General features: G+C 40.3%; 1 protein-coding gene across 15 annotated transcripts in view; it reads left to right on the top strand.

Annotated features, from left to right (window-relative positions):
* MAGI1 (membrane associated guanylate kinase, WW and PDZ domain containing 1) overlaps positions 1–16,709 on the top strand; it is a 354,965-nt gene that overhangs the window by 167,836 nt on the left and 170,420 nt on the right. For all 15 annotated transcript variants that reach the window (XM_074913910.1, XM_074913919.1, XM_074913918.1 and 12 more), the window contains exon 2: positions 13,878–13,994. In XM_074913910.1, coding sequence (XP_074770011.1) covers positions 13,878–13,994 — 117 coding nt within the window. The remainder of the gene's footprint in view (positions 1–13,877; positions 13,995–16,709) is intronic.

Here is a 16,709-nt window from a genome sequence, read left to right as displayed (position 1 = left end):
AACACATTAAGAAAACGAGACCTTGTGACCAAGGCAAAAAAGATGTTTGTTAGAGAGCCTAGTAAGCTTTTTCATGTACATGTTGTGGGTTTTTTTTTCTTTTTTATTGCCAAACTTGCTTTATATGAGGTATTAAATTTAAGTTAGAGACCAGAGCTATTCAAGTTCGTTTGTTTTTTGGTTTTGAATACAAGTTTTTCAGTATTTTAGCTGCTGTCATTGACTGGTCTTTAACGTGGTGGTTACAGAGGAGAAGGGTTGTTCTGCATGGAAGAGACAGTCTCGAGAATCAGAGTGGTTTTATGTGATTGTTTATGTGGAATAGCTGACAATTTGACTTTTGCCAATAAGATATGGTAGTACTTTATTAAAACTCATTACTGGCCTGCCATAGTTCTTGCTTGCTCGCTCCAGCCAACTCATTTATTCTGTCAGTGCTTTAAAATCTTATTTTAGAATTTCATTTTCATTTCCTTCACAAAGGGGAGGCCCACAATGCTTTGTATTGAATTGCTTTTACAACGGAATCAGCACGTTAATGCTTTCCTTTTACCAGTGAGGTTTTCTGAACTTGTGTAGGTTCTTGGTCAACTGGACAATTGAAAAGATTTTGCTCATTGTATCATTCTGCTCTGAACTCTTTTTAAATTGCTGATGGATCTCCCATTCTTCCAGATCTTTTACCTGCCTGTTCAGCACTGTCTTTCTAAATTAGATTTCCAAGTAGTAGTTCAGGACACTATAGAACTAGTTTGAATCAATTCTACTTTAAACTTGAGTGTATTTTTTTCAAGAAAAACATTAAATCTTGATGTAAATTTTTCCAGGGATGAAGAATATCCTCCAACCATCAGAAGACTGTTCCAGTGGTAGACTAAAAATATAACAAAAATATTTGCAGTTACAATAATTAACTAGAGTCCAGTTTCTTAGATCTTCTTTTCCCTTTGTCTACAATATAAAATTTAAAAAGAGCCGCAATCACTTTGCCTGTAAGTCAGATTATTTTTTTTTTTTAACCAGTGTGACCTTCTTACTCAATTTTTGTGGCTTCTTGTGCCTCTTGTAAAGTGTGCTTCAACAGCTCCCAACTGTTACACACATTTTTCCATTTAAATGTTTTTTCCCCAACAGATTTAGCTCATAATTATTTTCAGCTTTGAGAGCCTGACTCTCTAAATCACAAAGTGTTGTTGCGTGTGTGCTTCCTTTATGTATGTTAGTGGTTTGGTGTCTCTTCTATATGTCCACAAATGTGTAATTATGTTGTTTTTTTTTAAAAAAAAAAAAGAAGGTCCATCTCAGGTTAAGCTTAGTTGTGTGCTCTTTGAAAATAATATATAGTAGGAAGATGACCTTCACTTGCTATGTCGAGACCGCAGCAAGTCTTGTTTCTGGTTTTGTTTCTTGTCAAATCTTATTTCTAAGAAATTACTAGAGCAGGTTGGAAAATTAATTTGCAGCCTTCTGTAAATTAATATATTGGAGAGAAATTTTTTTTTTTTTTTTCTTCAGTGAGACATTGGTGCCCCTGAATATGCGTCATCCAGCCATGGGAGGAGAATGGGCTGTCAATTGGCTCATGCTTTGGACAATGCTTCCAATGGACACATTATGATTTTTACCTGGTTTCTTCCAAGGAGGACAACATTTTCTGTCTGATAGATACTTGTGAGGAGGGGGGGAAAAAAAAAAAGCAGCATCACAATTCTAGTGTTCTGACAATGTCTGCATTTCGTGTGCATTTATGGCCTGATCACCACAGGTTCTCAGCATTAAATTTTATGTATTCAGTACCTCTGGAAATCAGGCTGTTAATATTGACATATGCCCAGGAGCCAGTGAGGGCAGAGTGAAAAACTATAAAGCTGTGATTAGTATTCAGAGGTGACCTGGCTGGGCAATGGGAGTTTGTCCCTCCAGCAATCAAAGAACAAGGATGAAAAGGGACTTAGCTTGACTGTTGAAGGAGTTTGAGGTCATGTTTTAAAAAAAATAAACCCACACCAAAACCCACTACCTGTGCTTAAATTAGAAGAGCAAGCAAAAACCCCCTAAATAATGAGTTACTCAAAATTTGTGAATACAGGCATGTATGTCACTTCCTTCCCATTTTTCTGGAAGAATCAAATGCTGTATTTAGGGAATGGGTTTCAGATTTTGCAAATATTTTCCTAGTGCCATTCTAGAAAATGAGTTTGTTGGCATATTGTTATGTGGGGCTTGTTCTGCTAAAGCATTGTAATGCCGTCTGTTTCTCAAGCTGATTTGGCTTTTACAGCTCAAAAATTATATCCTACTTTTAGAACATATGGTAACTCCTTTCAGGAGACAGAGAGAGATGCATCTAATTTCCAGAAACGGGTCGTTGCCTTTGAGTGAAAGACTGCAAGTGCTTTTCATCTTTAATTTCTTGTTCTTACTATTCTATCTAGACTTTCTTCTTCACCCTCTGCCCTGCTTCTGCTGCCTCCCCTAAGCCCTCCCTGCATCCTAGAAAAGGCAGCTTTGAGTCAGAGCAAAGGAAAAGAAACAATGCTCCCTTATCCAGGTTGCTTCATGCAACACAGTTTTACAGAGTAGGTGTCAGTGACAAATGCTGTTTTGTGGCTCCCATGCAGACTATGCTTTCCTGATGAAGTATTACCGGAAGATTGGGTTGCTCACGTAGCCCAGTCTGTGTTCATTGATGGAAAGGCTTAGTGCTAGACGGGGCGTGAGGCACTCAGCCTGAATCTTTCAGAGCCGCTCATGGAAAGAGGCTGCATCCCATGCCGCTCTCTTACAATGATTTCATTCTGCATTCACTTCGGATGTGTAGGAGGTTTTTTCTTTTCTTTCTTACTTTTTTTTTTTTTTTAAAAAGAAAGCCTACGTGGCAGCATCAATGATTCGTGCCACTAATGACCGCTTCTTACTTCTCATTGCTCTTCCTTGCTGGAACACTCAGTGCAAAAAGCCCCAACACAGCAGTGTCTTTGTCTTCAAGACAAAATGCCTTCCTTGGAGGAATGTCTCTGCTTCCCAAAGTTCACCTCTGGGTCTGGGTTTCTGTAAAGTTTTGCAGAGCTGAGGCTTTGCTCTGGGCATTTGGTTTAAGGTCACAGCCAAGAGGAAGCATTTATGGACAAGACTTTAATGTTACAGCTTGGTTGTCAACCAGTTAACTTTAAGCCTTTAGTTCAACACTGATCTGGCCACAGAGCTGTCTAAAGTATTTAGCGTGATGCTAATCCAGATTTCATTGTAAACAGGTGTAGAGGATGCTGCATTACTTTGTTCTTTGCACGCCTACCTCCCCAAGCTTTCCTGTGAAAACCTTAATAGCAGCTGTGGCTATTAATCGGCTTTATCCTGGAGATTTTTCATTTTAGTAGGAAAATATTTTGCATTTGTGATCTTAGCAGGACCCTTCTCTCACTGTGGCTCACCTTGCTCTCTATTGTCATTCCCAGAGACCACCTCATCATCTGGGCTCCCTCCTTGTTGTGTGTCTGTGGATTCTTCAAAGTGAAAAAGGAAAACAAAAAGCTGAGGCAAGAGCAGGGAGCTTGCAGCATTTCTTGAAAGCAGCATGAAGGAAGAAAAGAGGACTTATAGGAGTCAGTAGCAGAGTAGTAATGATTCATCTTCAGCTTTTAGATAGTTGGATTCATGATTGACTATGCTGTAGGCAAGAAGCACCTTGGCTGGCTCTACAGCTGCTGTAAAGCCATGTTTCTGAAGCTCTGTGCCTGACCAGTTCATAGGCATTTTAGAGGTATCTGTGGCCAACAGTCGTTAATACTGCTGATCTTTCTCTTCCCTCTCCTATTCATTATATGTTCTTGTTGCTTGAGCTGCATGTTTTCAGTTACCTGTATTTTTGCTTCACGTGTATTAGATTTTCCTGGTGCAGGTATGGTTGCCCACTTTCTCTGGAGAAATGTCGTCCTTTATTCAGTGTCATGATGCTATAAGCTCTGTATAGACACAAAAGATTTCACATCCTTTAAGAAAGGAGGAGCAGAAAATGTCCTTATATTCTTCCTCGTGCCTTTGCTTTAAGGTAGGGCCCCTCTGCATGGAAATCTGCTGCAGCCTATAGCAAAGCTGTGGCAAAAATCAACAGAATCAGGTTTTCCACCATGTGGACACAGCTTTAGCAACCCCCAGCAATTTGTGTCACCCACCAACACTGCGGACACTTGACCTACTCAGACACAGAAGGGATCCAGAACTGTATATGCAGTTCACAGAATCATCTAGGTTGGAAAAGGCCTTGAAGATCATCCAGTCCAACCATTAACCTCACACTGACCGTCCCCAACTCCACCAGATCCCTCAGCGTTATGACAGTGTGACTCTTCAACCCCTCCAGGGATGGGGACTCCACCACCTCCCTGGGCAGCCCATTCCAACGCCCAACAACCCCTTCTGGAAAGAAATGCTTCCTAATACCCAGTCTAAACCTTCCCTGGTGCAGCTTGAGGCCATTCCCTCTTGTCCTATTGTATGTTACTTCATCCCCCTATCTCTGTACCCTCCTTTCAGGTACCTGTAGAGGGCCAGGAGGTCTCCCCTCAGCCTCCTCTTCTCCAGACTAAACACCCCCAGTTCCCTCAGCCGTTCCCCAGCAGACCTGTGCTCCAGACCCTGCACCAGCTCTGTTGCCCTTCTCTGGACAAGCTCAAGTAACTCAATGGCCTTTTCGTAGTGAGGGGCCCAAAACTGAACCCAATAGTCGAGGGGCGGCCTCACCAGTGCCGAGCACAGGGGTAAGATCCCTTCCCTGTCCCTGCTGGCCACGCTATTGCTGACACAAGCCAGGATGCCATTGGCCTTCTTGGCCCCCTGGGCACACTGCTGGCTCCTGTTCAGCCGGCTGTCAATCAACACCCCCAGGTCCCTCTCTGACTGGCAGCTCTCCAGCCACTCCTCCCCAAGCCTGTAGCGCTGCTGGGGGTTGTTGTGGCCCAAGGGCAGCCCCCGGCATTTGCCCTTATTGAAACTCCCCCAGTTGGGCTCAGCCCATGGCTCCAGCCTGTCCAGGTCTCTCTGCAGAGCCTCCCTACCCTCGAGCAGATCAACACTCCCACCCAACTGGGTGTCATCTGCAAACTGACTGAGGGTGCACTCGATCCCCTCGTCTGGATCATCAGTAAAGATGTTAAACAGGAGTGGCCCCAAAACCCAGCCCTGGGGGGACACCACTCGTGACCGGCCACCAACTGATTTAACTCCATTTCACAGCAGCTCTTTGGGCCCGGCCATCCAGACAGTTTTCTACCCAGTGAAGCGTGTGCCCATCCATCAATATTGTAGTGGCTTAAAGCTTCAGGATATATTTTCCTGTAATATTTCTGTGAGATTCTTTCTCCAATTTCTCTTGTTTTTTGAGACTGTTGTCAATGTTAGGACATCCTGCTGTCAGACTTCATCTAGGCCATGATAGTAATCGATAGCTTTCCTGCAGGCATTGTCTGCCACAGACCACACTCTCCCCTTCCTGGGATACTCATGTGGCTCCCTTCTCCCAGGTCAGGGTTGTCCTGGGCTGCAAAGATGTTGGGGGATGAAGGAAGGTTTCTTCTCCAGGAGCTTTGAGAAATTCAAGACTGAAACTTGAGGGCACCAGAAGCTTGAAGAGGCCAAAGGGGGAGAAAGGCTGGGGCTTTCTGCTGCGTTTGCTGGTATTGCTGATCTGAATTCAGCTGAGGGCAACAGAAGCGTATTTGTCACAAGTGTTCAGAATTTTCGGGCCTGGTGCATGAATGATAATATTTTTGCTTTTCAACCTCCAAGCTTGAGCTCTGCGGGATTTTTTGGCACTTCTCAGCTGAAACACTGTTAGTTTAAATTTACAGTAGAAATATGAATCACTATTAATGCGCGAAAAATAAGGTGGAGCACCCTGCGAATACAGTAGATTAGGTTATGTGCCCATAGAAAAGTTTCACCGGGAATTTATGATCTGTTAAGTGCATTTCTGTAGCAGCAAATGCTGAATTACCACTTCAGTGCTGGTTCATTCACCCATGCAGATTGAGAGCGATACCAAAAGGTACTGTGCTAAGAAAGCTCTTGCCTGCTTCTGATTCTGAACACGACCTGAAAGTTTTGAGTGAACACATCTCCTTCAGATTCACAACTTACACCTAAAATAATATTTTAAGAAGTTCTGTTAGTAATAAAGTAACAAGTGTTATTCATTCTCCGGACAGGAATTACTAGCTGCACTGAAGTGCTCTCTGCTGATTCAGCAGCTAGATTGCTGCTGAAGTCTTAACCATGCTCCATCGAAGTTGAGTTTTATTGCTGTGGAGGTAGTTCATCCTGTAACTCTGTACAATTCTTTATAGCATAACCCTCCAGCTTATCATAATTTCCTTCCACTGGAAAGATTTTCCAGTAGTTGTGGCTTTGTTGTTCTGAGCAGGTTTTAAAGCATAAAAGTTGGAAAGTATTTTATGTTTTCCTTCAGGAAGGGAGGTAAAGGATGGGCAGTCATTTTGCTTTGGTTGTGGTATGGATTTATTAGAACAACACAAATGTCTAGGCTCTCACTTGAGTATTTCATCTATCTGGAGTCTGGCTATAGCAGGCTGGTGTGAATTAAAGTAATATACTGATTGAGACTGGATGTAGCATTTCCAAAAAAGATCCAGTTTGTAGCCTCAGACCAGTAGTTTTTGTCAACAGAGACTGTCCGAATTGCTATGGAAGCAATCATTGACAGTGACAAGGCTATTGAAACATTTATGGGGAACATCCAAACGTCTGGACTTTATTTGACTGGTTTGAACCCAGCACCCCAGTTCATTAGTGGTTTTTGGTTTTGATAGATGAAAAAAGAGAAGAAAATAGAATTGGAATCAAATCAGGTGTCTACTGAGCGATGTAAATTACTAAGCTGAACTCCCATAGCCATGTTTACATATCTTTTTTAGCACACTGAGCCATAAAAGGTTTTTAAGTTTACTTGTGTTAGGAAAATGTGGTAGCAATTAATTTACTAACATGTTAGGGGTTTACAAGGTGCCTTCATTTCATGGGTGGCTGGAAGATAGAACATGTTTAGATTATATTGCATTTAAGAAGCCACATGAATACTTAAGGCTTTTAAACTGGATGTTTTTGCTTTGTGATCTTATCTGAACTCTGGCCAACCATGACGAATGTTTTCTTACTGTATATTCTTGTGTCTTTGACCTCACAAGAGGCATGAAATAACAAATGTAGGTACCGGACTATATTTACTTATTTACTTAGTAGTTAAAACAAGAAAGCAAACAAAACCATGATGTATTTCACCTCTTTTCCCCAGCACCCCCTTGACAAATGGCTGTTGGAAGAGTGTTAAACTGTGACCTTAAAGCCACAGGCGTAATGAAACTGTGATCTGGCAGATGTGACAGACTCGTCTTACATAAATCACTCTCTTTTGTCACTGCTGGCATATGGCCAATGAATCTTCTAATTATTGAATAGATTTTATAGCCCCATTATTTATAATCACTTTTGGACAGCAGCTGGAAGACAAGGATGGGACAGAATGAAATGATATAGCACAAACTATTATCATTTCCCTAACAACTGCTGGGATTAGGAATATTTGATGATGAAGTGGTTACCAGCGCAGTCTTGTTAAATAATAAAATTCTACTTAGACTTCATTTTGTCTTCTAAGATGGGCTGCTGCCTACTGAAACTTGCCATGAAAATGATTATATTAATTGATCCAGAAATAGAATATGAGTCTCTCCAGACAGTAATAAAATATGTGCATGAGTATCGGGGCCACCTTTACATGAGGACTTGAGGAAAATCCATTACAAACATTAAGATACAGTGGTTGTGCCCTGGCATTATTGTGTGTATGGAAAAGTTTTAAGAAGTGGCTTCAGCTTCCCAGGAGACCTGTATACACCCCACTTTTGTAAGAATTTAACAACAGATTGAGAAGTTGTTTAGTTAGTTCATTAGTATTTTAACATTTCTTTATAAAAACCTAGGGTATGGGGTTTTTTTTAAGGGAGATGATTTTAAGAGAGATAACTGGTTTATAACCAGTTTAAGTTACTACGCTTGATAATTAAGGGGAGCTCTTTTGACTCTAATTGTAGATGAGTTTGTGTTGAGTCTGTCGGCTGGGTAGAGCAGCAGCCTTGGAGGAAGAAGCATGACCGAAGTCACCCAGGCTGTAAGGCCAATCAACTGAGATTGCAAATCCACTTGCTGCTTTAGAAAATGTGAGCTGCAGGTTCTCTGCTCATGCCTCTTAACAAGTGGGGTTTTTGTGGGTTTTTCTTTGGTTTGTTTTTTGTTGGGTTGATTTTTTTTTTTTTTTTTATTCCTTATCTGCAGTTCTGCATTTTGTAGCACAGAAATAAAACCCTGCCAACCATGATAACTTACTAATGTTTGTTAAATACCTTCAGATAGAGATCTTCAGATGAAAGACAGTATGTTATAATCAGGGGTTTATACTGCAAATCCAACATGCGCAATCTTTGTGTCTTTAAAAAAATTGAATCCTTCCCTCTTGATGTAGACATCAGGGCGGTGAGAGAGAATCTTAATCCAGATGACTCTATTGCACTTTTATCCCTTTAGCAAGGCCCTTAACCTTTCATTGCTTCATGACCCTGTTGTTTTGAAATGGTCTTTGTCTGTTCACAGAGAATCCCTCTGCTAAAGACGCCTTTAAATGGAGATCCTGACAAGAGAAGGGGGATTCTGCTGCAATTCAGGAATGGAAAATGGATTTTTCCAGTTCAGATGCTATCAGTCGCTGTGAATGTACCAATTGGTAGCCTACCCAAAGAAGGCTAGAGCAAAAATATATACTAGTGTAAACCTGCTTATAGGATTGTAATATAGGTCAGAGACCACCGTGTCCCAGGCCTGACCCTGACCCATCTTCGCCCAAGCATCTATAGGCTCTGTCAGACTATAGCTATTTATCAGGATTATCTGTGACCATCTCAAAACATAAATGGGATAAAACAGCTGCTGTAATTCATAGAAACATAAACGATAAAAGGATAGTTTCCAAATGCATAAAACATGAGTTCAAAATATATCTTCAGAATATACATATTGCTCAGTTCTGGCACAGACTATCTACAAGCTGGCAGGAAGGTGCTGTCTGCCCTGCGATGTTCACACTTAGCTTTTTCTTGAAAAAAAAATAAATCAGATTTTGCTTGGTCATTTATGAAGTCTGCTTTCCTTATTGGAAACCCATATGTCAATAAGGCAAGAGGCTTTCAGCCCCCCAGGTCTGTGCTGCTGCTCGCTGGTGGTGGTGCTCTCGAAGAGATGGACGTTCTTATGCAGCAAAGACAGTGTTAGATCATCTTGCGTGCAGATTTTTTCCCTGAAGAAGTTGAAACTTGTAGCAATAAGCATCAGAGTGTAATTTAAAGCATAGTTTCTCAAGTGACTTTAATAATAAGTAACTGTTGGAGGACAAATATGTGACAGAGGGTTGTGGATTTGAAAGAAGCGTATTTAGAAACAGTCAATATTTTTCATTAATCACAAAAACATCGAGGCTACGTATTTACCTGGACAAAATTGACAATCACAGTTTATTGTTTCTCAGAAAACTGTATGTCAGTAGTTTTTTTTGCTATCTTTTTGTAATATGAAAGATGTTGTATTTCCCCCTTGGGTTTTGTTTTTGCTACTAAAATATTGTTATGATATAATGGTTTGGGAGGATGATTGATGTACTCTAAAATGCAGTGTAATAATTAAGAATAATTGAGAAAACCAGATATTTGGTGAGTTGCCCTTTGTTTCATTCAAAGATAAAGAAGGATTCAGGTAATGATGGAAACATCTCAGATTTGGAGTAGTACTGTGGGTAGAGAACCAGTGGAAAGTTGCTTCTCTATACCTTCACATAAAGAAATACATTGGTTTCATTCAGTAGGGAAAAATAAAGGAAGGAAACTTGCAACAAAAAACAATTTTCAACATCTTTTACTTCTAAAAATGTGAATTTTGTTGAGTTCAGTAGGAAATAATTTATTTTTTCTTTTTTTTAAATATCTGATTTTCTAAAGCTAGATGTATCAGCCTAATTTTGATTACAGAAATAAGAAGGTGATTTTTCTGTGTGCAAATAAATACATTTCCAACATATGCTGGCTAGCAGGAAGGAAGAGCTGAATGCTGGCTCTTAAGACCTATATCCTTTGTTTTGGAAACTGCTGTTTCTGGGTTGCATTTTTTGTTCCTCTACTTTTCTCACTGTAGGATCTCTTCACATGCTTTTAGCAGAGAAGAAAAGAAAGGATCTCAGTAGAGTAAATGTAAAATCCAATCTCCTTGAGAACAGAGGAGTATTTTGAAGGATAGTAGTATACTTCTAGTTAACACAGCTCATCTCTAAGGAAACTGGTGTCAGGTATTTTCTTGAGCAAAATTTATACAAGGAATTAAACTTTACAAAGGGAGTACTTTTGCATGCAGTCAGATGGTTCTGGAAGCCTGGCCTTCCACCCAGCCTGGTGGACAGGAGCCATCAGAGGGTGACATTTGTTTTCAGATGAAGCATGTATGAGAAGGGGGTGTCCCTGAGGATCTGAATGAATTTTACTGCTACTGTTTGCACACAGGAGGTTGCTGAGATGTTGCTGGCATATCTTTCAGATTCTCACAAATGGCAAGTGCATTTATTTATTTATTTAAGGCTCAAAAAGAGTTTACTAGATTTTATAAACGTATGCCTAGCACTAGAATTTACTAAATAATGCCAATATCAAGCATGTACCCTCTCAAGTCTAAGGATATTTTTTGAAAAGATAATCCGAGTGGAGTGAAACGTTTCAGATGGTATAGAACCCAGAATGTTCCAGGGTGGATCCTTTTGGCAGCTTTCTACATGGAGCTAGTTTCTATGTTAGCTCATTTTCTTCCTCCATGGTCTGGAATGAGTTGCATGGGGTGAGCCTGCTTTTGTCCACAGCTGTGGGCTCAGTGGCTGCTGAGCTGAGATCATCAGGGCTGCAAGAAGCCTTTAATTTCATCAAGAATTTTCTGGAATTTAGCAAAAAAAAAAAGTGCCTTAACAAGCATTTTTGGTTGTTTGGTTTTGGTTTGTTTTTATTTTCCTTTTTTTTTTTTTTTTTTTTTTTTTTTTTTTTTTTTTTGTCTCCCCATTTAAAATAAATGTAATATAAATGAGCAGCACTGTGAGCTCCCTGAGGGGACAATCATGTGAGAGTAAGTATTTCTGTAGCCCCTGTTTTTGCAACTGCCATCTTGGCTCGTGCATCCATCACTCAGCTGGGAAATCCCAGCTACTGCATAAACCAAATAACCAAACTTTCCAGCGGGGGCCGTAATAGACTGTGGTGCTAATAGAATGGGCACAGAGGGAAGCTAAAAGCAGATATCATCAGTAAATTGCATATTTTCTGTGGTCAAACAAGCCCTAGTTCAGCAGAGCTTTTTCACCTCTAGACATTATTGTCACATGAGTCAGTATTTCAGGAGAAAGCCTATGATACGTGCAGTTCAGTGCATTAATTTCTTCAATGGAATAAGCCCTTGCATTATTTCCAAACTGTTTGTCATATTTGTTCTCTTTGCTGTGAGAAACCACCTTGTCTTACTATCTCTTGTGCAAAGAAAAATACATACTGTTTAGTTAAGAGATAAAGAAATGCTTTATTATTTCAGCAGATGCTCATTTTTTTTTTTGAGCCTCTGGAGTAAAACGATGGGGTATGAAATCAGACATCTGGAGTTTGGAAGGTCAGCTCTGATACTGGAAAACTGTAGCCCACAGGTCTTCCAGGCCCTCCAAGTGCCTCCTGTGTGGGAAACCATTTTATAGTATAATAACCAGAGATCATTTATTAGAAAATGGGTTGATAATCTGCTCTTGGAGTGAGAGGTGTGGCTGGGGTAACACGGTAATGTGTTGAGCCAGTTTTATCTGCCTTAATTTCAGTTTTATTGTTTAAACCATTTCTGTAATGAGCATCTTAGTCTTCAAAAATTTTTGCTTCTTTTAATAGCTGCCTAAGCCATCCTTTCTTCATTAAGAATTTTTTTTTTTTTTTAAAAAAAAAGCTGTTTGGAGAACCTAAATACAAATCGCCTATTTATTTTTTAAAATTTGATTAGGGTTTTTTGCATTTAGTTTTATTTTTAAACTAACATTTCTGTTAAAATGTTGCAAGACTGCATTAGGCAGATAGGCTGCTCGTGCCCATGGACATTTAAGGGTCTGCACTCTTTCTGTTTTGCCTGGTACTGCTGCTGCCTCCCAGACCCACTGTCCGACTGCACTCCATTGCAGCATTATTATTCTTGATTTGTTCTGCAGTGGTTCCTAGAGGCTTCAGCCAGGAATCTGCAACTGTGATGCTGTGTTCAGTGTCAAAAAGTATGGAGATGATCTCTGCGTTACATATTCACAGTCCAAAAAATCATAATGCAAATTATAAAAGACCATAGAAACAGCTGCAGTGGTTCTGCCCAAGGTCCATGTAGCCCAGCATTCTGGCTCCAGCTGTTGACGTAAGTAAGATGCCTAGCAAATGAAAAGAGCAAGATATTTTATATTCCCCCACTTCTTTTCCCAAGTCTCCCAGCCATTCATTTTCAGCTCAAGGGATTTCCTACACCCTCTTTTGCAACCCTGCGATGGGTCCGTCTTCCAAGTGCTTTTCCAGCCTTACCCGGAGACTCCCCAGTCAGCTTTCTGCGTGCACAGTGCTCTCCAGCAAGGAGATCTGCCACAGCCTGTGTGAACTACTGCCGCTCTTGCGTGGTTTTGAACCAAGCTCCCATTTAGCTTTTGTTGGTGTCTCCTAGTCCTTGTGTTAGAAAAGGTGTGGAGCAGCCAGTCCCCACCCTCTGGGCACGTTGGAGATTGATGTCTGCAACAGGCTGCAGCATCCCAGCCTGCTCTCTTGGTCCTTGTATGGCAACTGCTCCAGACTTTGATCATCCTGGTTGTGTTCCTCTGAAGCTTTTCCAGTGGGTTTTTTATTTTCTTTTCTTTTTAGAACAGAAGAGTTTCTGTCCCTGTTGTCCGTATGTTTTTGTGGGGTTGTTTTTGCTATTCAGTCAAATTAATATCAGTTATTCCAGATTTGGAAATATTTAATTTCTGGGAAAAGACTTCATTAAGTTGCTCCAGTTGATATATTCTGCTGCAAGAACTTGGTGTTCAGCAGCTAGCAGTGTTCATTACCAACTACGTTTCTTTTTGGTTTATAGAGGGTTTTTTGTTCTTTTGTGTGGGTTTTTTAGGTTTGTTTTCAAATAATTTATCTTTATTCTCACTTCTGAAAGTGTTCAGAACTGAATGGGGAAATGAATAGATTTAAGTGAAGAGTGTTGGTATTAATTCTGTTGTTTTAAAGGACTTTGGGTGCTCTTGAATCCTTCAGTCAGTTCTTTTCTAACTCCTACTGTGTGCTGGGTTAGATACCGGTGCAAAGCACTTGACTGATTTTTGTGCCATGTTCAGCTATGTTATACCTCAAATGGAAGTGGCCTTTGCCTTCTGTCTGTCTGCCCAGCTCACCCTCCAGTGAGTTGCAAAAGCAATATTCTACCTTTATTATTTTTCTTCTTTTTCACATCATCTGTCTTTCTCCATTTGCTCAGACAAATAAGTGATAAAAGGGAATGATGATCTGTTTAACACCACAGGAAGAAAGATGCATTATGAGACAAGAGAGACCTCTTGTTTACAGCAAGTTATTTTTGGTAATTAGCCATTTGTAGAGGAAGATGAGCCTCCGCTCGTAAAGTCAGCATGCCATAATTTAGGGGACTCTGAATGGAAGTCTAACATTTGCCAGAATTGGAAATGTTAATTGTGTGCATTTAGAAATAAATAAATGGTTGTTTTTTCTTTGCAGGAAGCAGACTGAACAAAGACCTGAGACATTATCTCAACCAGAGGTTTCAGAAAGGATCGCCGGATCACGATCTGCAGCAGACTATTAGAGATAACCTTTATCGCCATGCTGTGCCTTGTAAGTAACAAAACATTGACCTGGTGAATTATGTGTCATAGAATTTAGGGGGTTTTTTTAAGGCAGTCTTCACGTGGTAGCATGCGTGGCTGCAGGGGAGATGCAGTCGGCAGCTTGGGTGGACTTCTGTGTGTGAGAGCAGATAGGGTTCAGTTATGGTTGAAAAGGAAACCAGTTTATCCCTAAACTCTGCCTTTTTGATGACCTTTTTGGAACAGTTGATGGTTTGATGCAAACCTGTGATGCTTACTGTGTAGAAAAAACCCTAAAAAACCAGCCATGAAGTGAGTGCTTGCCTTAGAATTTGTCTTCATTAATATCATTACAGTGAAAGTGCCTTTATTTGTTTGAAATTTATGAATAAAAAAACCTGATTTTTATTTCTGTTTCCTTAGCAGAACTTTTGTCTGATGTTCATTTAACTTGTAAAATTGAACAACACTTTATGGCTGGGTGCCACTGTAGCAAGCAACCGCCACTTTTGGAAGGTCATCCTCGATTCAAGTAGGAGATAAGCAGCAACAGTTAGCGAAGCTGAGAAAGAAATGCTCTTTTTCACTCAAAAAACAACCAGGAGGAAAACTGAGAAGTCTAAAGAGTGGTAATATTAGATGTTCACTTTACTCAAAATCAGACTGTCCTTGGCACTTTGGGAAGATGTACAAAGGGTGGAAAATGATGCTATTTCATTGCATCTCTGTTTAGCGAATATTCCCCAGCTGCCAGGAGAGGCTATTCTAAAGAGAAGGGTTTTTTGCTTAACTGAGCTGTGGGGATAATGGGATGCTTTTCGGATCAGGCTGGAATAAGAACTAGTAAACATCTTAGTTACAGCATACTGAGATGAGCAGCAAAATATTTTGAAGTTTTTATCTCAACATGAATCAGAGGTTTTTTATCCTGGTAGACGTATATAAATATTGAATAATGATGTTGCCACTCAAAAATCGGTATTTGCCAACAAATACCACATAATGGTACATAGAGTAATAGCCATTTTCAATCTAAGTGTCGTGTGCAGGAGAACTGTGTAGGGCCACAGTTAAAATTATGTAGTAACACTGACAAATGTTGATTCTTCAAATGACAGATGCTGTATATCACCATTGAGTTTATTCTCATTTTATCAGTGGAAAGCATGGACCAAATTACGTTTAAAGTGCTGTGCATGGACATAAAGAATAAATATGGATTATTTTTTCCTATTGAACACTTCCATTTTCCATTTTGTCAACGTGAAATATGATTAGTTTTCAATCATCTAAGTTGCCAGGCTGCAGGTTTTTAAAGCACACTGCGAAAAGTGCCTTCTAGGAGAACACGTGCAGTGTTAGGCTCGGGAGATGCAATGTCGTGATGCTAATGTCCTTCTGTCTATGTGTTATATTCCAGTTTCTAAAGCAGCAAATAAAGCAAATGAGTGTACATTCTGTGGAAGCATTTTGTGCGTTACCAAGGCTACATTTTGAAATGCTTCCCATTGATTCTTTTCTCTGATTTATTGAACTTGATGGTGAGCTAAACTGCTTGGGCTCATTAAAGACTCTTGATTTAAAATTAAGAGTAGTGAAAGTGATTCCTGCCTTTTAGGAATAGCTGGGGGAAATATGGGTTGTCGATGTATTAATAACAACATCAGTACTTACGTTCCATTTATGAAGCTAATGGAAGACTGAGAAGTGGAGTTAGTTATTGTGTGCCTCCATACTTCGAGTTGTAAAGCAGTAGCATTTAGTTTTTTTCTTCATGTATTGTGGGGGTGGTATTAGCAGTAGCTTTTAAGTATGATGCTAATATTCTTATATGAATCTGAATGAGACTGCTGCACACACAGTGGGTTGGGATGCTTTACAGGTCTGGAGATTAATCTAGCTGTACACTCATATTTTTATTCCTTGGTACACGTGACCAGTAAATCCAGAGCCCTGGACCAATCTCTGCTGCTAATGGATTATGAAGTCTTGTATTTTGAAAATGGAATTCCCTGCTGATTATGTGGTAAACACAAACAAGAACGCAAGGTCACTTGGACCGAGCATGCTTGGCCTGACAGCTGCTTTTTGTTGCACTAAGGGAAACGAAAGGTCTGAATTAAGTGATAATTAGTAAATGCAAAATGGAGAAAGGTGATGTTAACCAGTTCTTCCCCAGAAATTCTAGTAAGAATCCAACGTGGTTCAGCTCTGGCTAGTTTGGTACAGGCAGTGAGAAGACCCAGAGGGCTTCTGTTTCCTACAAAGCCACGTGCCAGTTGCGTGCTTGGCTGACTCGGGAACTGAGTGAAGGCACAGTTATAGCTTTGGCAGAAAATAGAGGTCATGCAGAGGGGAGGAAAGATGCAGAAAGTTTGGTTTGGCCTCGTTATTTCACATGTCCGTGACACACTGCTTAAGCATCATTTAGATTTTTACTTTAGGAGAGTTGGTTAAGAGTTTGCTTTATTTTCTAGTGAACGATCAAGGGTAAGAGAATGGGATGGTGAGTTCTCAAAGGGCATATGAACATTGCCTAAATGAGTGACACAGGAATGGTTTTCTGAGAGACCAGAGGACTTCATCCCTAAACGTGGGAGCTGTCTTAAAGAAATGAGACCTTGAAATGGACCTAAAAGTGAAGTATAACTGAAATAAGTAGATGAACCATATGGTTATTTTTGCAAGCAAAAGTCTTCCCCTGCTCTGCAGAGCCCTCTGCCCCTCCAGCACACTTCCTCTG

The sequence above is a fragment of the Athene noctua genome, chromosome 10 (assembly GCF_965140245.1).
Source record: "Athene noctua chromosome 10, bAthNoc1.hap1.1, whole genome shotgun sequence".
Classification (NCBI taxonomy): domain Eukaryota; kingdom Metazoa; phylum Chordata; class Aves; order Strigiformes; family Strigidae; genus Athene; species Athene noctua.
The sequence above is the reverse complement of the archived record's forward strand: the minus strand, read 5'-3'. Positions and strand labels throughout refer to the sequence as shown.